This window comes from Mercenaria mercenaria, chromosome 14, assembly GCF_021730395.1.
Source record: "Mercenaria mercenaria strain notata chromosome 14, MADL_Memer_1, whole genome shotgun sequence".
NCBI lineage: Eukaryota > Metazoa > Mollusca > Bivalvia > Venerida > Veneridae > Mercenaria > Mercenaria mercenaria.
This window is the reverse complement of record NC_069374.1, coordinates 20,066,249-20,091,752: the sequence shown is the minus strand read 5'-3', so window position 1 is coordinate 20,091,752 and position 25,504 is coordinate 20,066,249. Positions and strand designations below refer to the sequence as shown.

Sequence of the window (25,504 nt, the reverse complement as noted above, 5' to 3'; positions counted from 1 at the left end):
CAATTAACATAAAAAAAATTGCTGCTCAGAGAATTATGAAACACTATCAGTTACACTATAGGACAAAACTGTAAATACCAACATATGAAAATGTATTGGTGACGTCAATGTTTTTGTTGCGACCAAGAAAGAGCGCTACTATATTTTATCTACTATTTAGATTAGAATCGAAATAATTTATACCCAAACCGTATTTTAACACTATTTGTACACTTGGGCGGTAATACGTCGTACAAATAATTTGACTCTGGCTGCGCCCTGAGGTGAAATTATTACACCCGATATATAACCGCCCATCGTGCATAAATAAGTGTTAAAACACTCTTTTGCTATAAATTATTTCTTAACTGTTTATAACATGACTACCAAATATTATTTTATGAAAATATTATTCTAAATATAATGCATTAATTTCTTGCTAAATCTTTTTTTAACTGTTATATCTAATATTTGTCAAGGGTCCGAATATCAATTAACAATTGGCAGTTTAATTATTGTTGTTGTTATTGTTTATTATTGTTCTTTATTACCTCTCTTTATAGGCCCTACCTGCAAAAAGTTCATGGAAGTATTAAATCAATGCCCGTGCTGAGTTTTTTAGTTTTGGGTTGAAAACTGTTTTCCAAGTTAACAGTATTTCAGTTACATAAATGGCGGGCAGTTAGCCTAACTGGTTTCTATACAAGTACAAACGTCTTCTCTGCAAGTAACTGCCAACTTCCCCACATGAATCAGAGGTGAAGGATGTATAATGTCAGACACAATGTCTTTTATCAAATTGTCACGGAGAACATACACCCTGTCCGGGTATCGAACTCGCAACCCGAGATCTGTAGATCTGCGCTCTCCCTATTGAGCTAAGCGGGCGGGTGACATTTCGTCAGATTCTATTCATAACAAATAATATAATCCTTAGTTAACTTTAAGCACACCATACCTTTCACACCTATACCTGGAAACTACTATAAAACTGAATAAAGATATGAGCCGTGCCATGAGAAAACCAACATAGTGGGTTTGCGACCAGCATGGATCCAGACCAGCCTGCGCATCCGCGCAGTCTGGTCAGGCTCCATGCTGTTCGCTTTTAAAGCCTATTGGAATTGGAGAAACTGTAAGCGAACAGCATGGATCCTGACCAGACTGCGCGGATGCGCAGGCTGGTCTGGATCCATGCTGGTCGCAAACCCACTATGTTGGTTTTCTCATGGCACGGCTCATATATCTTTTTGTCTGGTACTGCTGCTTCTGTACAGGTTTGGCTGTAATTACTAATTTAGTACTAATTTTGTTTGACATTTATAATGTTGATCAAAACTTGAGCTTTAAAATGTTTTCTAGACTTTTAAATTTTTTCTAGAACAAAACTTGAGCTAATTTTAATAAATGTTTGTATATGGCCTTGCAAACACGCATTGATAGGGTGTTATTGGCATCAACAACACTCCTAGACAGTTTTCAGACAGAATAACGGCTATTAAAGTATTTATAATATTTTACTGATCAATTTTTTTCTGGTCAGAATTAGAGAATACAGGTATCAAATTTTTAACAATTAAATGAAAATCTCACAAAAATACTTTAGAATCTGAGAGGACGGCTAGGATAGGTGCAATAATTTTATGTCTGGTGATATTTTATAAATTGCAGACTCCAACAGAGAGGTGCTATTTCCATCTACAAAGTAAATGCCATCACCTTGCAATTAATTTAAAGATGTATTAGAGCTCAATTCACTTTTCAAAATTATGTGCAATTACTTTATATCTAAGCAACCATAAAATTAACCTAGTTTTGTTTATAAACAGTACGGTATGTTAGGTTTAAACTCAGTACATACCTAATACACAGTATATATATATATAATGTCTGTATGACTACAAAAAAAACTTTTAAGATTTTTTTACATATGACTGATATTCAAGACTTGTTACTATATTTAGTATGCATACTGTTTATATGGACAACTGTGCCAATGTTAAAAGCATCAACACAGAACATAATTATGCAGGTTCTTTGTATGTACAAGCCTAACTGACTAGCATTCGGCGATAGCCTCACTTTAATTTGTTTAATGTGTACATGCAGAACTTTTGGTGTGACTTGCGTATTTCAGACGTTTACACATTTACGTTCCAGTGCAGTCAAATCCCTAATGAGGGGGTGTTTACGTTACTTTGGAAAGTCTGAAGGTCAGAGCCTTTAACCTATTACAGGGCGCTTGTTCTGAAGATGCAAAATTTGCTCAGATCTAACTTCAAAATGAAATTAAACTGGTCCAAATTGTTTCGATGCTTACTCTCTAAATAATACTTACTCTCTAATTACGATTAATTGGAAAAATGACAATTTGCAAGTGTCAACTTGAATACACACCACAATGTAATGCAGAACCTCAAAACAATGGCTTCATCTACTAATCAAGGGCAATAATCCTATTAAGTTTGACGACTGCAATCACTGCATTCCATCTTATAGCATTCTTTAGTAAAAATATTTAGGAGAAATCGTTTTCAGTCTCAAGGTATCTGTGACCTTGAACTTTGATCTGGTGACCCCAAAAACAATAGAGGTCATAACATGGACCACTGCCAATCACCCTATGAAGTTCGAAGAATGTAGGTCAAAGCAGTCTTGTTATTGAGCCTAAACCATTTTCAGATTCAACATCACTATGACCTTGACCTTTGACCTACTGACCCCCCAGAACCCCAGAACAGTAGGGGTCATGTACTGACCATTGTTCTGAAGCTTGAGCATTGTGAGATGAAGCCGAAGCATTCTCAAACCAAATTATCTACTAACAACCAACAGAATACCTGCTGTTCTTTCAAAAGGGATTTGGGGGAAGGGGCTTTATAATTTCAGTTTCCCTTCCTCCAACCCCCTCCCCACCCCCTCCATATTTCCCCTCTCTCCCTCCGATCAAATAGTCATTGGTATAACACTCTCAACTTGATAAGAAAACTTCTAATAAATGACATTCCTGGTAATGATATAAATGAGTACCTTTGTAAGTGTTTGCCGTGTACATCATCTTCATTAACATGTTGAACAGTTACTGGTTTCTTTACATTCTCTTCCATAGCAATGGAGACTCAGTCCTGAAATATAAACACACCTCAAATAGAAATATTGCAATGCAACTGATGCAAAATTATAAATGAAAAACTCAGCATAATTCATGTACAATTTGTGCCAGAGTTATGGCCCTTGTGTCATGACGTGGGATGATGAGGAACAACTGCTTACAAGTCTAAGTAATAAAACTGAACAAAAACCTGGATGCCAGAGCAATCGCAGGGGTATGTAGGATAGCTCTCCATATCTATATAGTCCATTACACACCACTTTGAAATGACTTTCAATAATTTTGTGGCAATGCTTTTTACTTTTGCATGTAAAGACCATGTTTTTACAGGCAGTATAATGGTGTCTTATACACAGGATTAAAAAGCTGTCATTTCAAATTTATATTTTCTGGGAAATATTTACTAAATAGTGGATCTATAACATATCTGAAAATGAAAATTTTCTTGCAAAATTATGACAAAATTTTGATCAACCATAATTATGTCTTTGACTATTTCCAAGACTTCTGAAATCTTAGACACTGAAAACCTACATGTATATTATTATCTAAATAAACCTAAAATTACAAATAAATGAATTTTTAAATTTCACAGAAGAACTTGCATCGAAAAATGTCGTTTTAGATATGTAAACAGCAATATAGTGACATATTATAATAAATCGCTATCCACCCTTTTATTGTGATCAATAAGAAATATATCTGATTTAAATTTTACATTAGTAAGACCGATAATCGTTGAAAGTTTTTTTATTGAAGAACAGTAAAGCATTCAAATATCTATCCAACAGTATCCGTTAGCTTGCTACCTATCTCCTTACGACTGCTACGCCGGTATTCATAAGCGCGCTGTAGTTGCGGTGGCCCAAAACCAAAGTGTTAGAAAAACGAGAACTGTGGACGAATGATAAGGTCCAGCGATCTGGGATCAGCGCCATTTAAAGTGAAATTATAAATTCTCTGTAGGTAAATCAATTTCGGATGGTTTCTGGGTGCACCAAGCTATAGGGTATGCCTCTATATTCATATATGCTAAACTACATGTAACCTGGCTGACCTTGCATACTTTACAACACGGCACTTAAGAAATCCAGAAAAGTAGATCTATTTTTAGCTAACTAACAGGTTTCTAAGAATCTTTCACCACGGTGCATATCAGATATAAATACCTTGTGTAACACAATAATTGTTGGAGCACACATTAAATGCATAGCCAGTAAAACATGTTGTTGAAAAATTATCCATCCTTCATCTATTAGAAAAACCAGTATTATTGGAATCCATACTATTAGGTGTTTACAGCTTGTAAACTTGTATCACACTATACTGACAAACCTATAAAACTTCAAACTTAACTCTGATCATGATGACTGGGCATTGAATGTTGTTTTTTGGTAGCAGGAAAGTGTCAAAATCAGCATTCCATTAAAATACCCTACAGCTGTCCATAGCATATCAATTGCAATTTGTAATTAGTAGTATACAATATAAAATTATTAATTTTATGTACATTTTATATTATGATTATGACAGAAGTAAATACCAAGGTCATAATAATTTACATTGAAATTTTGTCAATCAACTCCGAAAGGCAAATCATATTTCAAGCTCCGTGGTTTACATCTATTAATATCTGAAAATTGAATATCTTAACTAGTATAAACAGTAAATGTTATTGTTGACAAAAATTTGGTTATATAATTGTATGTTTCTACTTCATTTATATGTCTCATTTGATAAATTATATGATACACTTTGCATAAATTAAAAGTTTAAAATATATTGGAAAAGTCAAGGTCAAGCAGAAAATGGTACTTATCATATTGTTATTCAGTTATTGGTGACATTTAACGAATGTATTACCGGACTAACCTTTTGTGAGCGGGCCGGGTGTGGGAAAATATGAGACTGGGTGGTGGTGGTGGTGTGTGTGCTTGTGTGGATGTGGTGGAATGGTGTTGGGGGCAGACAGACCGACACACAGAAGGAAGTAACAAAATATATTTATGAAAGAAACAAATGCTTGGATCAAACAAATGACAATTTAAAAAAACAAAATCAGTCATTCTGTTGGCGTTATCAGCTTGTTGTGATGTGTAATAACAGCTAGGAGCTAGCTGCATCATTAAGAATGTGTAAACAAGGTGCCAACATATTCCATAGGTCCTGAACCAAGAGGCCCATTACACAGTGCCAGATTTTTAATATAAGATTCCTACAAGAAAATTTTGAAGTTACCTCACTTTTACGAGTTTTAGGTAGAAATGTCGAAAACTATAGTACAAGCTCACCCCTCGCCCTCCACCCACACTGGACCCTTCTGGTTTTATAAATTTACAAAAATTAATAAAATTACTCACTTCTGAAATTCACTTTAATCCAAACATTACACTAGATATCCTGATACAAAAACATATACAAACAAAAAATGCATGAATCATCAGAATGTATGTATGCACATTTTGTAATACTTCAGTGTAAGCAAATCAAAGTCTATATACGACTATCTTCAGACTCAGAAACCATTCATACTCAAAATATACAAGTTCAATGTGAATATTGTTTTACTGCAGCAGTGCTTATTTATACTGATTGTGCAAATAACTTTATATCAGTTTAATGTATTTGCATAAGAAATGGGTCCCCATAACCTAAACAGCATCACTTTTATTTGTGTATTTGTAATTAATTTACCTGTTAGTTCTGAACCAGTGCTTCTTTTTGAAAAACAAAGAAAATAAAAACTCCAATCCATCAACAAATCCACAGTACACTGACAAATATATGTAAAAAAAATATTAGCTTAGTCTTCACATTCTTTAATTTGACAGCAAGATCTTACCATTATTTTCTTGGTAGCTTTCTACAAGTAAAATACCAATGAGAGGAATACTGAAGACTTTTTTTAGCATAAATATATATATCTAAGAGAACTGAACCCTGACTTCTAATTATCCTTGCGGGTGAGGAAAATTGCTCTGAACTATTAAATAAATCCAGATAATATTACATTATATAATAAAACCAACAATTGCATTTTGCGTAGGTTTCAATAATTTCCTTGTTGATACTTAACGTGTAGTAATTCTTTTGTTTTTCTTTATCAAATTACATTGCAACAGCCTCAAATTGCTAGGAGTGGCTGAAGTTGGCTTCATAATATTGAAATTTACTAACATTGTATCCATTATTCTGCTGGTATCAGTTGCATTTCCACATGAAATAATATTTATAGAATATATTGTTAATCTAGGAGTGTTTTTTATAGATATAGTTGAATTTGAGATTTACCTTTATAGTGCTATTGATAAAATAATTTCATAATTGATGTCAGTATAAACCAGAAGCTACAGTTTGGAGACTCATCCAGAATAAAAAAGCAAAAAATGGGATATATGATCTGAACATTTTGTGCAAATTTTTACACAGTGACAAACATTATCAAAGATTACCAGTTGACCATATAGTAAGACAATTATATCAGAACAAAGGACATAGGTCACAGGGATAGACACTGACCGTATTATTCTGTTATTTTTCACAACAATGCAAATTAGCATGTTTAAGAGAAGTGTGACAGTGTCACTGGTAATAAAAACTTGGACACTATTTTTTGCAACAAACTGAATCCTGTGCCATGTGGTTGAAATGTATTTCTCAATAAACTGAGGCAGCTGAATACTTAGGCATAACCATCTCCAAAGATTTAAACTGGTCTATGCACATTGACAATATAACTTCCAAAGCAACCGGTTTTTTTTTTTTCAGTTTAAGGGGAAGGGGGTCGATGCCCTTTGAAGGGTGAAAATAATGAGTTAAATCTAAGAAAAGGGGAAATTTAGTTGGTATTGAAATAAACAAGTTTCAAGTTTATTGACAAATTCAGGGCCCATAAGGGCATGTGATATGGCATATAACACAATGAAGCATAGTAATACCAGATGGCAAGACAACTATTATATAACCAAATTTGGATGATAAGACAATCACATACATTTTTGACCAGAAAATGTTGAGCATTCAATCCCAAGCCAAACTGTCCTACCAAAATTTACAACAGACATTAGGTCCTTTCCCAAGGCATAAAATCAAACTCTGACTGTCCAAAAGATAGAAAACTCAACACTACCCAGCCAAACAGAATGCTTGGCATTTACAGGCTAACATGATTTTTTTACAAAATATCGACAACTTCAACAAGATACAATTTTTATTTAAAGTCGGTGTTACATAAATTATATAGACAACATTAGCTATGTATAGATATTGACCGACATAGTGCGAAATTTCGTTGTGCGAAAATAATAAAGCGCTTCGATATTACTGATTTATCAAAGGAAGTTACTCGTATAATACCGGTGTCGATGTAAACAAACGCAAGATATCACGGTGGACTGTTTTCTATCATTTGTTTTCTATATAAAAATTAACAAAAGATAGTGAATTATGATTTAACTGATTGGCGATTTTCTTTTTATTTTCGGCGGGGAATTTTTTGCACTGAGAAGGGGAAAAACACATGTATACTATTTTGAGGGGGGAATGGGGCCGAATTTCGCCGAATATTTTTTTGAAAAAAAAAAAGCTGGCAGCTTCCACCCTTCGCTTCATGCAACAAAATGTCAAAACTGACAATAAAAAGGTCAAAATTGCTGCCTACAACACCTAAGTTTGACAGCAATAGGAGCACTGTTCAAGCGCCTGGCATCCATGGCAAAAAACTCTCACAAGTAAAGCTGAAAATGTTCAAAGGTCAGCTGCCAGATGTCATGTACGACTACAGTAGTTAGCGTTACCCAAATGTTAAACACCTTAGAATGGAATACACTCCAGGCCATTCAACTCATTAGTAATGTTTTATAAAAAAAAGGGCCCAGACAGAACTTTGCAGTCGACTAATCTCATCTTATCCAAACTAGAGAAACTTAAATTACTGTACTTAATCCTCCAGTCTCACACTCAGTACATTTCTAACTCCTACTTTCCAAGGACCATCCGACTGAAACTCCCTACCAACCTATGTCAAATCCAGCCCCAGCCTCAGTATCTTTAGAGAGAAGCTGGCGGCAGTCAATATGTATGTAATTGTTTTTAGCTTTTATTCTCTAAACATTTGTAACATATTCATTTCTTTAACAACTGATTCTCTGACAGTGACAGCACCGTCCAGTGATAGTCGGAAATTGACAGTTGGATGAAACTGAAAGATGTAGGTAATTCTGGACACCGTAAAACTGCAACTTCGCCCATTTCAGTTTCTGCAGTCGTAACACCCTTTTCTACTGACCCAAATAACAAAAGACACAATGCCCGGCCCTATTGTACTGTAACAACGAATTATGAGTAAATGCAGAACAAATTGTACATTATAACAAAGAGCTATAAAATAAATTTTTACTTTTCGATTATAATCAGGCATTGATATTATGTGTATGGTCTACGTGCTTTTGCAGTTTTGGTGACCTACATTTTTTGCTTGTAAACATCTGTCTGAATGACTGTATACAAAGCCTGACATTGCAAGAGTGGGTAATTTCAGACTCACAGTTGATTGATTATATCGCGAAATGCAAATAAATTTAGCTACCAACCTTAAAGCATACATAAGCACATATAATTTTCACAGTAGTAGGTATTCCTTTTCTTGCCAATGTTTTGCCTGTATATTACATTAGTACTTTGTACTGTACACTGTCATTGGTCAGTTTAGCTTGTCACAATAACCTTACTAATGTATATAAGAATGTTTTTAAAACGAATAATTTTCAGATATTTTTGCGTAGGCCTATACAATAAGCAGAAATGTAGAAAATGGTTTAGGGCCTATAATTGTGTTACTACAAGTGCCGAATCCCGCTGCCTCATGACATTTTAATTTCGAACCTATTTCTCTCATCCGTATACTAACAATCGATGAAAACATTAAATCACATATATATTTCTTTTTGTATGTAAACTGGTTCTGTATTTGTTGTAGGGTCTCATTGAAAAGTATTAAATAGTGAGTAAGGTAAATACATCAACTCAGTTTTATAGTTTACATAGTAAAAAATGATTTATTATTTCCTCATTCCCACAACCATTATTATAATTAATCGATGTAAACAAAAACTGTGTAATATTTTTTCGTCTATTTTTAAGTTGTATTACGGCGTCGGGCATTATTATGTTTTATTCACCAATCACAATGTTCGATACAAAAACGTTATTTTTAGACATTTATTTATAGATTCACGTGGCAAACCGCATGCTATATTAAACAAAATCACACGGCAGGAAATGTGCGTGATACATGTATGTCGATCCTGCCAGTTATGAAATTTGAAATTTAGCTGCTTCATACATTATAAGTCTACTTACAAGAACTATATCGAAGGAAGTTTTGCTAATTTAAGTTCATTCTTGCATACCAGAGGTTTACCATCAGAATTTTGACGAAACTCTGAAGGATCCCCAACTCCTACGCAGTGATCTCCCTTGCCACTGAGTTGGAGTTTTCAAAAAAAAAAACCCGCGCATCTAGTTACCTCCCCTGACAATCCTGTCAATGCGTCATAAACGGGCAACTCCAAATCTGAAATCTGAAAATCACAGTGTTACTTCCCCTTATCGGTATGGTATCTAGAGGTTTTGCTGGAACTTTTTAAAATTTCAAACTAGATCTATTCTAGATCTATCTTGATTGGCCAAAAAACGATTTTGGTGGGATAGAATACTAACCATAGTGAATATCTTACAACAAAATTATTTCAAAACTAATTTCGACATTATTAGCGAATAGGTTGTTATAAAACCTTCAAGATATATCTTATTTGGCATAAAAACAATATATAAATATATATATAATAGAAAATATTAAAAGTTACTCCTGGACAAGTATATAATAAATAAAAAAGAAAAACATCCAATGGGTTTCCTCTATCTGGACAGAAATACAGATAGAGGAAACCCATTGGATGTTTTTCTTTATATATATATATATATATATATATATATATATATATATATATATATATATATGGAATTATGGGTTTCCCTGCCTTTATATTTTGGCTATTGTGAAAATCTAAAAAGAGCCTACTAGACTTCCTTATTCGGAGACCTCTAGAATGAGATTCAGTTTCAGAATAAATAGAAGATATTTGTTTGTTTTGAGTAAATATGGAATATATCTCACTGAGAAGTGAGAAAAATTCAAATATTTTCATGAGCGCGTAGCGCGAGTGAAAATGTGAAAAAAAAATTCACTTCGAGGTGAGTAATATTTCATATTCACAATAAACAAACAAATTTTCTTTTTATTTTATGCGTAATAAATTACATAGAGATGTGCATTTTGCAACAAATTTTAATCTCAGCGAGGGAAACAGACACGCGTAAACGGACATGACGTCAGACGTGTTGTGACGTTAAAAGACGCACAGGACATAAAGTTCCATTTTATTTTATTTTTTGCTGCATAACGTTATGAAATTCTCATTAAGTAAAATAATTTAAATCGAGAAATATACTATAAAGAACTAAGTGCGAATACAATTTTCATCGTGTGTTAAGCAAATAATTAAAAAATTGGACACAATGTACAAGTAGATCGGCATTTAAAGTGAGTGATATGCAGTGAGTGATATTGGTTATATCTCACTGATAAAATACAGTATTTCATCAGTTAGCATAAAATAAAACCTGAAAGATCTATACAATTCATGAAAAGTTAAACAAACGCATTATATATCTACATTAGATTCTATCTTCGAGCAAAGAGTTATAACAATAAATTTTATACTTCTTTGCTTCGAGGAAAACAACATTCACCCATTCATTCCGACTGTACAGAAAAGGGATTTTTTTTATTACGCGACTAAAGCCTTTGTCCTTAACCAAGACATAACTTATAAATAAATACATTATTCCTGCCTTAACGTAGCTTGGTGTTCCCTATATTGGACTGGGGATATTTCTAAAAAAAGGAAATCACTTACACTTAAAAATTCAGAAAAACTGAGGCAAATCCTCAAATCTTGCCAGTTACAAAAAAAAAAAAAAAAAAAAAAAAAAAAAAAGGGTTTTAATCACACATTTTACACAATAACCTGCATGTTCTTTCGGAAAACATTGTTCAGCAGACGTATAATGGAAACCCAAACGTGGAAATATGAAATATCATATACTTGTAACAAATGAGGGTCATTAGAGATGTTACAATAGAGAAAAGAAATGCAGATATCTCTTAATACAGTCTAGAAAAACGGATAGTTTGCTGATTTTTTTTTCATTTAACTTCCTGAAATTAAATCTGCATTGATTCTTAGCACTACCTCTGCAGGTCAGTACGATGACTTTGAAATCTTTAATATGCGTAAACTATGGCAACATTTTAGGCACATGCCCACTTTCGGTTTGAACCGGTCCTACTTTCCAAATTTCAACTTAGTTATTGTCAATTTTTGGTTGCGGGTTTATCCCGCTACCAAAGTTAAGTGTATTTCTGACAATCATGTAGTATCTTTATTTGATTCCAAGTCACATCCAAAGGAAGGATGTTCATGTGCTACACAAAGTAGTCCCAATCATGGACAATGCGGATGAATTATCAATGATCAAGTAGTTCTTATTCATCCTCTATCCATTCACACTGCCATTTAGATTATATAAGATCTGTCAATGATTAGGTATTCCAGCCCATGGTTACATCTCTGACTTCCAGCTGTTCATGTAAGGTCAGGCAGAGTTTATCTTAGATATGAGGCACATAAGTATTTGTTTCTTATACATGTATATTTATAGATTTGCATTTTAAATGAAAATAATTCTAGCAAAGCCCGCAACCACCAAACATCTCAAGGCTTTGATTACTACTGTAATATACTCCTTAGAGAAATGTTTGTGATTGTGGTCATGCAAAAAGTACATTTTACGTTTGCCTTAGTTCGAAGCAACCCATTTTAGTCTGAAAAAAAGAAAGATAAATTTTACATACTTGTCTAAAGGAAGTAAAATGATCACGATGAGAAACATCTGTGTATAGTATAGTCACGTAACGGCTGACCAGTAACGGCTGACCAGTACTTACTAGGTATGCGTGCGTGTTTATATTTGATTGCGAATGTTTTTAACAGTTTGGTAGAATTGCATTAATAGTTGGGATTTTGTGCGAAAAGTATGAAAAGTTGTTCCAAGTCACAGCATTTTAATTTTGATCTCAGAAAAAATATCTCGAAAATACACAACACATAGCTTTTTCGCCATTTTATGTCAGTTGTAATATTAGTCGTACTTGTAATCTGAAATCGGGCAAGTTATGTGTGGACATTTTTCACTTTATATAGAATATAGAGAACAGGATTTAATACATAAATGCCCTTTTTCTGTCCACAGTGCGACCGAATTCCTACCCCTAAATCGATAGTAATACACGGGGTTTCTGCCGAAAGAAGTGAATGATTAACTAATATAGATTGTTATCTTGAGACAGTACTTATCGCTGTTTTTTATAGAAATATTAAGTGAATGAAGGTATGTTTCCCTTGGAAATTGATGAAAAAGAACACAACAGAACAATCCGAAGCTCATGCGTTACTTCATTTTGCAGTCGCTGATCCTTTGGCTCCTGCGTTACCAATCAGTTCGATAACAAATGGCCTTATATCGGTCTTCCAAGAAAATTAATTCATCATTTGTAACACAAACATGCCACATGAATGCATCAGTAATATCTCGGAATTGGTAATATTGTGTCTTTATCAGAGAGCGTACTGAACATAATGCCTTCATTGCTTACCTGCTATTTTCGCATGGTTTACCAAATTAAATCACTGAGAAAAGTGCCTAGATCTTCTGGAAAAGAAATAGCAACGATTATTCCACAATGCTTGAAGCACATCTTGCGATGTATGCCGTCCTCGACAATTTCTAAATAACAGAAAAAAGACAATTTTCTTACTAAAAATCACAAAAAGAGCCCCGCCCCTGCTCCTATGTCTAACGCTGTATAACTTATAAATGTGGAAACAAGAAAGAACTGATGAATGAATATTGTCAAAGGAAAGAGTAGAACTGTATTAAACAATAAACAAAGCCAATACGGACCATTTTCCATAAAAAAACTGGAAAAAACACACCAACATTATCTGTAACTGCCAAACCTAATTATATTTTTGCGGTTATTTACAACCAATAAAACAATTACTATTACATTCTTTACCTTTGCATATACCACGCCGCCCCTTCGCCTACTATCACCCAAACACACAAAATAGATCCGTACTAACATGAACTCATTCCAATGAAGAACTGTCCAACAGAGTGAGGACTCGGGTTCTAATCCTAACTGTTCCCAGTACGATAGTAGAATTCCGGTGTTACACTTCATGAGCCGAGTCTGTTGCCGTTTTGCATGGTTGTGTTGATCATTTTATAGACTTTATTAGGTTCTAAGTTGTGTTCATAGGAGGCACATAATTATAGGAAAGTAACACCGAACACTAAATCATAGCAAAAAGAAAACAGCGGTTTTAATATTGTTCTTAGAAGTGGTTTCTGTTTGTTCTCTTATATAACTATATTGTTTGTCATATATTAAAATGTTCTTCACCTATAGAGGATAAGGAAAAGTATCATGACATTAAAGTATAAATAGAACATCGTGTGTATTATATTTGTAAAATATCAAATGTTGTGGCTGAAATATGAATGACTGCTTCTGTTTTCATTTTATTCTACTGCTGTTTGAAGTCACGCCGACACAGATATAGGCCATATGGTGACTTTCCAGCTTTTTATGGCGGAGAAAGAAGACCCAAGACGCACACTCTGCGCCCTCCCTCCCCAGCCCTTTCTGCACACGCACGCAAACGCACACGCACACACATACAAAAGTGATTTACTTACTTACATGAACTGAACAAAACAGCTAACTCGCCATTTGTTATTTTACCAATATCTTAAAAATACTAAAAATATTTTCTTGAAATTTAGCATACCCTTAGGATAACATTTCAAAAGTTCGACAAAATTAAAATAATGACATTGCATAAATTAACTCATTTCACGATTTCAATCCATTTTTGTATATATGTAGCCTACCCGCTTAAGGGTCTTGTCTCTGTTACCAAGAGTTTCGGAACGGCGGATGATTACCTTGGCGGTAAGGCAAGGCGGTACTTTACTACGAGGCTTTTTCTATTCTATATTGTGCGCAAAGAAAACAGGGCCGTAGCTCGACCAACATAGGTAAAATTTATTTTAACATGAAATTAAAAAATGTTTGTTTTACGTGTGAGTTCAAAGTATCTTTCACTCATGAAACCTTATCTTACAATTCTACACGTGTTTAAATACAGCATCTGGTGTTCACTCTGCAATTTTATCTTACACTGAAATGAACAAATGTCGTCTGTGTGATTTCGCTTCATTAGAAATCAGTCACTTGGACATTTTTAAAACTGATAAGATTCTTATCAATGGTTAAGAACAGATATATGTGCACTAAATGAACGTTTTAAATGCATATTTGATACATTTTAATTAATATTCATGAGTATGCAAATGAGCTGAAAAACTCTTAATTAATATTTATGAAGAACGTTATTCCAAAATCAAAACATCTTACTATCTCAAAATGTGGTTTATATGTGAGATATGTAAATATTGTCAGTTATTTTAATATATATACTTTTTTAATGATTGATATACCCCACCCACTTTTGACCGTATTTACTCTTACAAACAATAAATAATGCTACAAACAGATATATTTTTATATAAAGTAATGTTTAAAATGTAATATTGCTTATTTTTGTCCATTTATAAACACAAATAGTGAAGATTTGATCATTGCATTAATTGAAAATATTATTTTTAACGAATTATCTGCCCATTTTTTTAAGTTTTCATGAATATTCATAAGTATGTAAATGAGAAAATTTTTGATTAAGAGTTTGTAAATAAATGTACAAAGCCCTGGCTTCATTTTGATACCATTGTTGTTATTCTACACCGATAAATGACCAAGATACAAGGTATTTTATGTGACACACATGAAAATATGCACCGAATGACCTTTGACCTCGTTTATTTCACTATAAAGGGCCTCGCAAGGGTGACTACCGGGCAAGTCTTTCTTGTGGCACCTAGTAGATAACGTTTAACATGGTAGTCGTCCATCTTCAGAGAATGCCTACGCAAGTCACAATTTTGAAAACTCTAGGCATACTATAGACACATGTTTAATCCTATTCAATCATTGTGCGCATGTAGAGAATCTACCCTCAAGCAACGGTTTGCATACAAAAATAAGAGTATATAAGTACGGTGGCACAGAGGTGACATCCGCAACACTGTATTTAAATTGTGGCCACAATTTAGTAACTTGTGGCCACAACTTAGAAAATCGTGGCCTCAACTTAGTAAATTGTGGCCACAATTTGATAAGTTGTGGCCACAATATAATAACTCGTTACCACGACTTATATCAGCCAATCGAAACTATAAATAGATGGGTAGACGGACGGACGGATGAATAGATTGGATGGTACGTACGTACGTACCTACTTATTTATTTGTCTGTACTTCCATCCGTCTATCTATCTATCTTCCATTCCTGTCTCACCTCTCTCACGTAGACAATTTGTGCGTCCATTTCGTATGGCTGCTGAATTCTGCCATTTTGCGTCGAGCAAAAACAGGAAATTTAACAAGTTAAAATGCGAAGAAGCAGGTTGAAAACTCTCTGTTTTTGCAGGGACGCGGAGCGAAAACATGATAATTATCGGGGTCGCGGGGCGAGAATTAGTAACTGGTTTGTCGGGGGCGGGTAGCGAAAAACACGATAATTAGCGCTGCTTAAAACGTGGTGTTCTCGAACCGTGCCCCGACATTCCAATTACTAAATCTCACTCCGCGATCTTGCTAATTAAGTAGCAGAGTACACTTCGAATTTTGGCCCCGTCAATATTTGTTTTAAATAGAACTTCGTGATTTTGGATGTCTGTAAATTAAGGTGAGAGATAATTAATGGCAAGATCAGGATTCTCATTCAAGAATAAAGAAAGTTATCAAAACGAAAGGTTTACACCATCCATGAAAAATAGCATGCCAAAATCATCAATTTTGCACTTTTTGAACAGCCTGCAATGATCCCGCTGCAAGAACAATGCCCAATTTTATTGCATTTCTCAATTTAATAGTCCTTACTGAACGTCAGGACATAAACGAAATGGGGGCCCATCCAGCTCGTTTTATCACAAAATAGCGAAAATGTTCCTGAGTATCAATCAACAAGCACAGAACCCTTCCGTGATTTGAATTTTTCCGCGAAAAGGTGTCACATTGATCATACAAAGCTACCTGCAGTTAGTTTTCCAACTGACATCAGAATTTTACATGTATCGGCTGTATAAATTTTCTAAAGAATTAATAATCATCATCTCTTATCTTAATTTACAGACATCCAAAATCACGAAGTTCTATTTATAACAAATATTGACGGAGGCCAAAATTCGAAGTGTACCCTGCCACCTTAAGATTTTTCAGTTAATGAACAAAAGAGGGTCTTTCTAGTTCTGAACTTTTATATGTCTTTCGCAAATTAAACCAAATAAAAATGTTTTCAATAGCATGAAAAGAAGTCTGTATGAGAGAGTCTAAACTTGCCCACCCCTAATGCGCAAATTGTCGCTACGAGACAAAGAACGTACAATACATCCGTTTTTACCATTTTCTGATATGATTTAACGTATTTTGTCATTAGGAATGATATAAGGGCAATTCTGCACTATTTTGCGAAAATAAAATGTCCCCACCCCCTATTTCATGGGAAAAGTTAACTTGCATGGCCTGTGAAATATATTTGGCGCTGGTTGAATAGTTTCAGCACTCACAAAAATCATCCGTATACGACTCAACACAAGTGAGAACCTCAAAGGATGTTACAAGCCTTAGTAATATCGGACTATTATTACTTGTTTGTCCATCTCTAGCATTGAAAACATATAAGTGTATTTAGCTTATGATCTATAATTTGAGAGTCTTCACTGCCGAGTCGGTAAAGTGTTTAGGAGAAGATCATTCAAGATGACGGTATGAACTTGGAATAACAAATAATATTTACAGAGCAAATGTTACTCTACGTTACATATGACAGATATATGGCACTTGTTATTTTTTTTTACAGCTTTCGCAAAACTCAACCGTGTACGATTCACCGCAAGTAGGAACCGCACACGATAGTACAAGCCTTAGTAATATCGTGCTACTATGACTTATGTTGCATATTATATAAATATGGCATTCATATTCATATTTCGAGGGGTGAACATTTTTCATATCACCTTCTCAGGAATGCAATATTTATTTTATTATACCGAAAGCTTATAGGGGTCAAAGCATTTACTTGAAAATCAACATAATAATTTATTTAACATTAAAAAATAATTGCTAACCAAATAATGAAGACAGAATTAAAGAGTCTTTACTTGTTAGCACTCGTAATTTTTGGCGACTTTGCTGTGTAATAAGACTTTTTTGATAGATTTATTCGAGACGTTTACTGTACAGTACATATCGCTGACCGCTATATTTATTCTAATATTTCAACATTGCGTCAGTCAGTAGCATTCGAGAAACGGCGATAACTTTCTTTTTTCTAAATGAAACATATAAGTGGGAGCACTCATTTTCTTAGTTAGATCGTTTCCAAACTTATTGTGGTAGTTTCGACTCAATATTTGATGAAAAATTGTTTTCGAAATATTTTGCACGTAGCTTCAAAAAGAAAATTCGGCCGTGTTCGCACATGCAAGAGCACCAGAAAAGCGGGGTAATTTAATCCTAACGTATAATAATATAAGCTCCTCGTCTGAAAATTTATCGACTCAGTCTTTTAATCAGTGCGAAAGTATCAGTCTCTCAATGGGTGATATGAAAAAATAATATCACATGCGCAGAAAAACAAAATAACGCTGTTGCGCATGTGATATGAAATTATTGATCATATCACGTGCGCAGAAATTGAAAATAACGATTTTGCGCATGTGATATAAAATCACTGAGGAATATGATATATTATTCAAGTTAAACTAATGGGAAATTTGCATTGGACATTTATGTGAGGTATAATAAAAACATATGGTACTGGGTAATTTCTTTCAGCTTTCACAAAACTCATCCGTATACGACTCAACGCAATTAGGATCCGCACACGATATTACAAGCCTTAGTAATATCGTGCAACTATGGTTTATGTGTTTGTCCCTCTCTATCATTAAAAATATATCGTTGTATTAAGATTGTGATCTACAATTTGAGGGGTTTCACTGCTGATTCAGTTCATTGGTTAGGGCAGGATGACGGAGAGCACATAAAAATCATAAGAGTAACAAAATACTTTTTAAGAAAACGCTTGAGACCAGATCAAAACTGTTTGGTACATTTAAACTGATTTAAATGTTATTTTCAAACAAAATTTTGTCATTTTGTAACATTCTCATTAACATTAATGAATATGCAAATTAGTTAATAAACATAAAAAAAATCTATTCTAAAGTCAATGTCTCATCTCCATTTTGACACCATTTTTATTGTTTTATCTCCAACACTGATCAAGATATGACTGATTATCATCTATATCGTCGTCCTTTCCAAAAATAAACGGTTACCATAAAGACAGTGAAATCATATATAGTTCAAAAGAGTTCTTTTTCATGGGAACATTTTTATTTTGAAAGAATTGGTCCAGCCGAACAATTTGACACTTTTGAATAAAAAGTTTAGGGGGTGGGGGGGAAGGTTGCATGGTAGACGTTTTTGGCACCGTACTATGTAATGATAAGTCTTATAAAGATGTTGCAGTTGTATTTTGTTGGCTTCGCTTTATTGCTATCATTGTACTTTGAAAAGATGTAGAGCTCTTTTACTGTGAATTTCCTACTTTCAGATTTATTTATTGAGAAAATGTCTACTCAGCAGCAATTTTCACTCTGATAAGACTTCAAGGCACATAGTATGATAGCTACAGCGTTTCAGACTTCAAAGGGTGACTAAGAACCACTTGAGGAGGATTCCTACTGTATTTTTTGGTCAGTAGGTCAAAGGTCATAGTCACAGATACCCAGAGACTGAAAATGGTTTTCAGACTCTAAGTCATAAAGTATCAGAGCTATGGCTTTCACTCTTCCTACAAGGGTTAAAAACTATAGGAGAAATATCCTTATTCATTTTAGGGTCAGTGGCTCAAAGGTCAATGTCACAGGGATATGACTCAATTTCTGGGTTCTTTTATTTCCAGACTGTACGTCAAATAAAAATGGTTATAGCTTTTAAACTTTGCATAATGTCTTTTCACTGCTTTAATAGAGTCCCTATTTCTGTAAGGGTCAATAGGTCAAAAATAAAGCTCACAGTAACAAGGAGACTGAAAACGGGTTTTTGACTTGAAATTATAAGGTATAATAGCAAATACTGTCATGCTTTACACAATGACTACGTACTACTAAGGGAAGATCCATATATTTTCATTTCAGTTTCTTGATACGGTATGTTGGTATCTCTCATCAGCATAACTACCCCTATCCCTCTCTGCCCTTTTTTACTTTAAATATTTTATCTTAGCTTTCATCATCCACATATAACCCCATATATCCACACCCCCTTACTACCACTGCAACTTTTATTTTCAGTTCTATTTCTTGACACTGTATCTTGTTATCCATATCACGCAACCCCACGCATACCCTTCTTTTCCAGTCCTTCTCCATCCCTGTTAATTTTATTTCTGACTGCCGTGTCCAAGTCTGCTTGCAAATGGGAATATAAAGACACTTTGGGCTGAGCAGTTGTTTTATTTTTGGGAAGAAAGTCCTGTTATACTTGAATTAAACGTGTTATATAACTTATCACTTATTATAAATGGGTTATTTAGATGTGTGCAAATATTTAAATTTGTTTTAGCTGGATTTATATATTTTTTCATTCTTCTTTCTTTATGTACACCCATCCCCACCCTGATGTTTACCTACAATAATTGTGCACTCACTACACACTGAAAAAAAAAACATAAAAAAGAAACTTGGCACCATATATCCTTTGAACTGTCATAGCGTACCCAGTCAACATTTTCTGTCACCTTGTGACCAGCTTGGCCAAGTCAATGTCATTGCCGGGGCGGGGGGGGGGGGGGGGGGGGGGGGGCTCCGTGGCCGAATGGTTAAGGTCGCTGACTTCGAATCACTTGCCCCTCACCGATGTGAGTTCGAGCCTAGTTCGGGGCGTTGAAATCGTCATGTAAGGGAGCCGTCCAGCTGACTAACGGAAGGTCGGTGGTTCTACCCAGGTGCCCACCCATGATAAAATAATGCACGGAGGGGCATCTGTGGTCTTCCTCCACCATCAAAGTTGGAAAGTCGTCATATGACCTATAATTGTGTCGGTGCGACGTTAACCCAACAAAAACAAAACAATATCATAATTCATAATCACAGTATACAAACCCAGCCATCTATGGCTTTGAAAACCATTTTCCATGTTTTATACAAGGTTTTTTTGTCAGCTTACAAAAAGTGAAAAGTTCTTTGTTTTATTTTCAGTTTTTAGTCTTGGTTTGAGCCTATTTTTCGCTTATGCTCATGCATATTTCAATTTATGTCCTATATTTCATTTCATGTACAGAAGTTTTAACCTTTACCCTGGTAAATTTCTAAAATAGACTCATTCAGTTTGAGCAGTACCACTTATTATTCGAAGGGATTTTCACTGAAAATTTTCTGTTTGAATAGCAAACAGTGCAGGCTGATCTGTCCGCACTGGTCACAAAGGCAAAATCACTTGCCATCAGCGGGCTAAATGTTAAACAATTGCGCTAGGGGACTATATGTAAGACCGGCTATAGCCAAATATCTTATCCTCATTAGATAAAGTTATTACGACGGGAATTCAGAAAGGTTGAGACAGTTCATATAAAATCTTGCAAAATCTGTTTTTAATCATATTTCTTACACCAATAGTGTCCCTTAACAGAAATGAACTTTTCTATTCGTGCTCTCCATGACCTGAAAGCTGCGGAGTAGTCTTCCTGTGGTAAACTATGTATGCACTGATACATTGCGCTACCAAGAGCGCTTTAAGAATTGCAGCGACGCCCAGTCAGCATTTATTTCGGCAATGGAAAGAGAAAAATATCCACCGGGACTTAGGTCCGGCGGATATTGAGGATAAAGCAACTACTGTACAATATTTGTTCTTGTCTGCAGATGCATTGTCATGCCCCATACACCAGTTTTGAAGGCGACGTTTAACGTAGTCTTTTCTTACTAATTGTAAAACCGTGTCCCTGTAAAACTCTCCAATTATAGATCTGCCTGGTGCACCAAGTATTTGCACAACAGGACCTTTGAAACAGAAAATTGTGATCGTTCTTGCCCTTTCCTAAGCCACTGTTTGTTGTTTACTCGCCTATGAGGTTTGAAATGATAATTTTACTTCTATAAAAGCGCGTTAGTTTAAAGATTTTCTGAATTCCCCTCATATCAACATTATCATTATTATCATATTAATATATTTTTTTCTAATAGGATACAAATAACTTCCGAATTAAGTCACAATTGGATGACAGGACTCGACATCTACGAAAAATGGATATATAAAGTTAACAATATCTAGCTTTAAAAATATAACAAACAGTCATAGATTGCCATGTTTCTGTGGAAACTTGACTATTCATAAAAATTTCAATATAGTCTAACAAAGAAAACAATTTGAAATAAATTTATTGAGCTATGACAAGTTAAATAGTACGTTTAGTTATATATTTTTCGTTTTTGAAAGTGACCATGACTGCAGTAATGTAGCGTTTTTTTTCTAGGAGAGCAAAGGATTTCTACACATTTTATAATCATATAAAAATAAAATCTGTCATATTTAATATTAAAGTAATTAAATTTTACTTTAAATTATGGAATACAAGTGAATAAAAGTTTGTTTCACTATGATTTTTTTGGCACTCAAAACACCAGATCGTCGTTTTCGTTTCGTTCTGGAGTTCCTGGACTTTCTCCATATACAGTTTCAGGTGTTTTATGTTTATTTTTCTCATGTGTTCGAAATATCCACGCTAACATGTACAGGACAAGAGAGAGCCAATGTACAGCCATGATTGCCATGAGAACACTCCCATATGAACCAGTTGTGTCCCTTAACCAACCTGAAAAAAAAAAGAACAAAAGTCAGTTGTCATTGTTTTAAGCCTAATCACCACAATGACGTGATTCCATTATTACAGAAATGTTTTCAAGATGATACTGGAAAATATAAAGAAGAACAACTAAATTGCTTGCTTTAATGCTGTTGAGTAATCGTTAAAATTCACTCGTTTTATGAATTATAAGATAAGCTTTACTTCATTGCTCCCAACTTCAACAATTAGAAACCAGGACTTTTCTTTTCTAAAAACTTAATATCTAATGGGAACTACATGTTTCGAAAATACTCCCATTTGTTTAATAGCAGTTGTAAATAAATACTTAAATATGTAGTGTAAAGTATTTGATTGAAAAAAAAATTCCAGTGTTTACTGTAAGATATGTCATAAACTTCGTATTGGTCAACCTGTAGCTTTCTACGTCTTTTTTTTATATCACGGTAGCATTATCTGTGCCGTGTGGCGGCTGTTAAAAGTCTCCCTGTACTTCAAAGCTGTCATATTTCAATCTGTTCAGATCGTTCAGCAAGAAATTTATGTTGTATACTATACTGTTCAATTTGTCAGCTTAAACATTTCGGCTCGGTTGGTTCCAATACTCTTGCTTTAGTGGCTTTTGGGTATTGTTTAATCAGCCCTTGGATATGGTGCCTGCTTATAATTTAGTCTAGGGGGGCGTGGACGGTAGCTTGCATTTCTACTACCGTCCACGAACAGGCTCAATCAAACCGAGCCTACAACATTTTCATTTTGTCGTGTTGGGCGGCCTATGGTTTTTCACTTTTTCTATTTTCCTACTACGATAGTCACTCAGTAAACTGCAATGCAGACTTATGGGAATAAAATATAGCGTACTTTTGAAGTAGTTAAAATGAATTTCTTTTAACATTCTTTTTTGATATTATGTTGCAGACATTTTTGCTTTAAATAAGTCGCAGTTATAATGTACGCCTTAAAGCATGAGCTATAACTTTGTTCTAGTATCAATTGACGAAATATAATTTACTCAGATGTTGTATGATATGTTTACACAATATACCTACCGAACAAAGGTCCGCTACCTATTGCAAGCAATCCTTCGACAGTAAGAAGTAATCCGGTAGCCACAGGAACAAATTCTAACTCTACAATTTTCACAACTGCATTCATTGAAGAAGACACTATTCCACCATATGCAACACCAATCAGAGAAGTTCCGGTCATGTAAGTAATATAATTATTTGAAAAATATACAATCAGCTGACCTATACCTCCAGCTAGGGATGCGAAAATAGGATAAATACAGGAATTTATGCCTTTTATTTGTTTTAACAGCCCAGGAACAAGACACGAAACAGCAGAAAAGCTGGAAAATATCACAAAGGACAACAGTGCACGTGAAGAGTCAATTTGTTTCCATAATGCAATGTCAAACATCACGGCTAAATATCCATCTAAAGAACTGAGTAAAATTCCAGCTGCAACAAGTATGAATAGATAGGGCGTTGACAAATATTTCTTTGATTTGAAAAATACGTTGGAGACCCTGCGTCTGAGTGAGGTTTTCGTTTTATCAAACTGAACATTGTGACCATTCTCAGCGTCGTAACAAACAGATGTTTTGTTATTTTTGCATTTATCTCGATTAACCAAACATATTGCAAAGAAAACCATTGCGTTGAAAGTGAATCCACCTAGAATAAGAAACGTGCCCGTAAGGCCATATTGTTCTGTTAACCATTCTAGACAATATGGATAAGCTATGGAAGCAACAACATGAGACGAGTTCAGTATCGCTAAGCATAACGTCCTCTGTGATCCAGAAAATTCTCGACCAATAGCCACGACACAGCTGATGTACGTCATAGATACACCTATACCTGAAATATAACAGCAATAGCCGCTACACAAATAATGTACGTCATACACCTATACCTGAAATATAACACCAATAGGAGCTACATGTACACTACTCATGTACGTCATACACCAATACCTGAAATATAACAGCAATAGCCGCTACACAACTAATGTACGTCATACACGTATATCTGAAATATAACAGCAATAGCCGCTAAACAACTAGTGTACGTCTTATACCTATACCTGAAATATAACCCCAATAGGAGCTACACAACTAATGTACGTCATACACCTATATTTGAAATATAACAGCAATAGCCGCTACACAGCTAATGTACGTCATACACCTACATTTGAAATATAACAACAATAGCCGCTACACAACTAATGTACGTCATACACATATACCTGAAATATAACCCCAATAGGAGCTACACAACTAATGTACGTCATACACCTATACCTGAAATATAACAGCAATAGCCGCTTCACAACTAATGTACGTCATACACCTATATCTGAAATATAACACCAATAGGAGCTACACAACTAACGTACGTCATACACCTATATTTGAAATATAACAGCAATAGCCGCTTCACAACTAATGTACGTCATACACCTATACCTGAAATATAACACCAATAGGAGCTACACAACTAATGTACGTCATACACCTATACCTGAAATATAACACTTATAGGAGCTACACAACTAATGTACGTAATACACCTATACCGGAAATATGACATCAAACCTCCACGAGACAACTGACTGTTCATCATAGTTACACCAATACCTGAAATATAAAAAAAACCTCCACAGACTAGCGTATGCCATCGATAGACCTATACGCGTTTTTTTGGTATTATGTTTCAGGTATAGGTTTATCTACAATCTACATTAGTTGTGTCGAGGTTTCGTGATGGTGTGTGCGCTATTGACAAAGATTTCGTTTTGGCATGTTAGCGCCCGCGCAAAGACGAAATAAAATGTTTTATTGTCTCGCATTGACGCGCATGCCAGGACGATACTACGCAAACGCGACAAAACAAAACATTATACTTCGTCTTGGCGCGCGCCAACACGCCAAAACGAATTTTTTGCTGATTGTGCGCACGGCTTTTCATTACATATTAACATTCTGAGCTTATTTATACATACTGGTGCCGCTTTGCGCATATATTATTTCGTTTGACATTTTCATGGTGGTCGCTTCTTTCTCTGTTTCAATATTTGTTTTCTGCTCGACGTCGCATTTTATAAATAAAAAAATACTTTTGGCATCCGTCCACAATGTTTTATTTCTACTTTGCATAATATACTTTGTGTTAATCTATTTTTCTCCGATTTGTAATTTATTCTTTGTTCTTTTTATTCGT

At 34.6% G+C, this 25,504-nt stretch overlaps 2 protein-coding genes across 3 annotated transcripts in view; both read right to left on the bottom strand.

Annotated features, from left to right (window-relative positions):
- LOC123526667 (uncharacterized) overlaps positions 1 to 8,826 on the bottom strand; it is a 59,034-nt gene extending 50,208 nt beyond the window's left edge. For both annotated transcript variants that reach the window (XM_053523009.1, XM_053523010.1), the window contains exons 1-2: positions 8,683 to 8,826; positions 3,010 to 3,104 (exon numbers count right to left, since the gene is read on the bottom strand). In XM_053523009.1, coding sequence (XP_053378984.1) covers positions 3,010 to 3,086 — 77 coding nt within the window. In that variant the 5' untranslated portion in view covers positions 3,087 to 3,104; positions 8,683 to 8,826. The remainder of the gene's footprint in view (positions 1 to 3,009; positions 3,105 to 8,682) is intronic.
- Positions 8,827 to 21,865: 13,039 nt separating this feature from the next.
- On the bottom strand, positions 21,866 to 25,387 carry LOC128545837 (monocarboxylate transporter 12-B-like). Its single transcript, XM_053522746.1, has 2 exons — positions 23,324 to 25,387; positions 21,866 to 22,283 (listed from the first exon to the last, which is right to left on the bottom strand). Exons 1-2 carry the CDS (start codon positions 24,123 to 24,125, stop codon positions 22,084 to 22,086), a joined length of 1,002 nt encoding a protein of 333 aa, XP_053378721.1. The 5' UTR covers positions 24,126 to 25,387; the 3' UTR covers positions 21,866 to 22,083.
- Between the last annotated feature and the right edge of the window lie 117 nt (positions 25,388 to 25,504).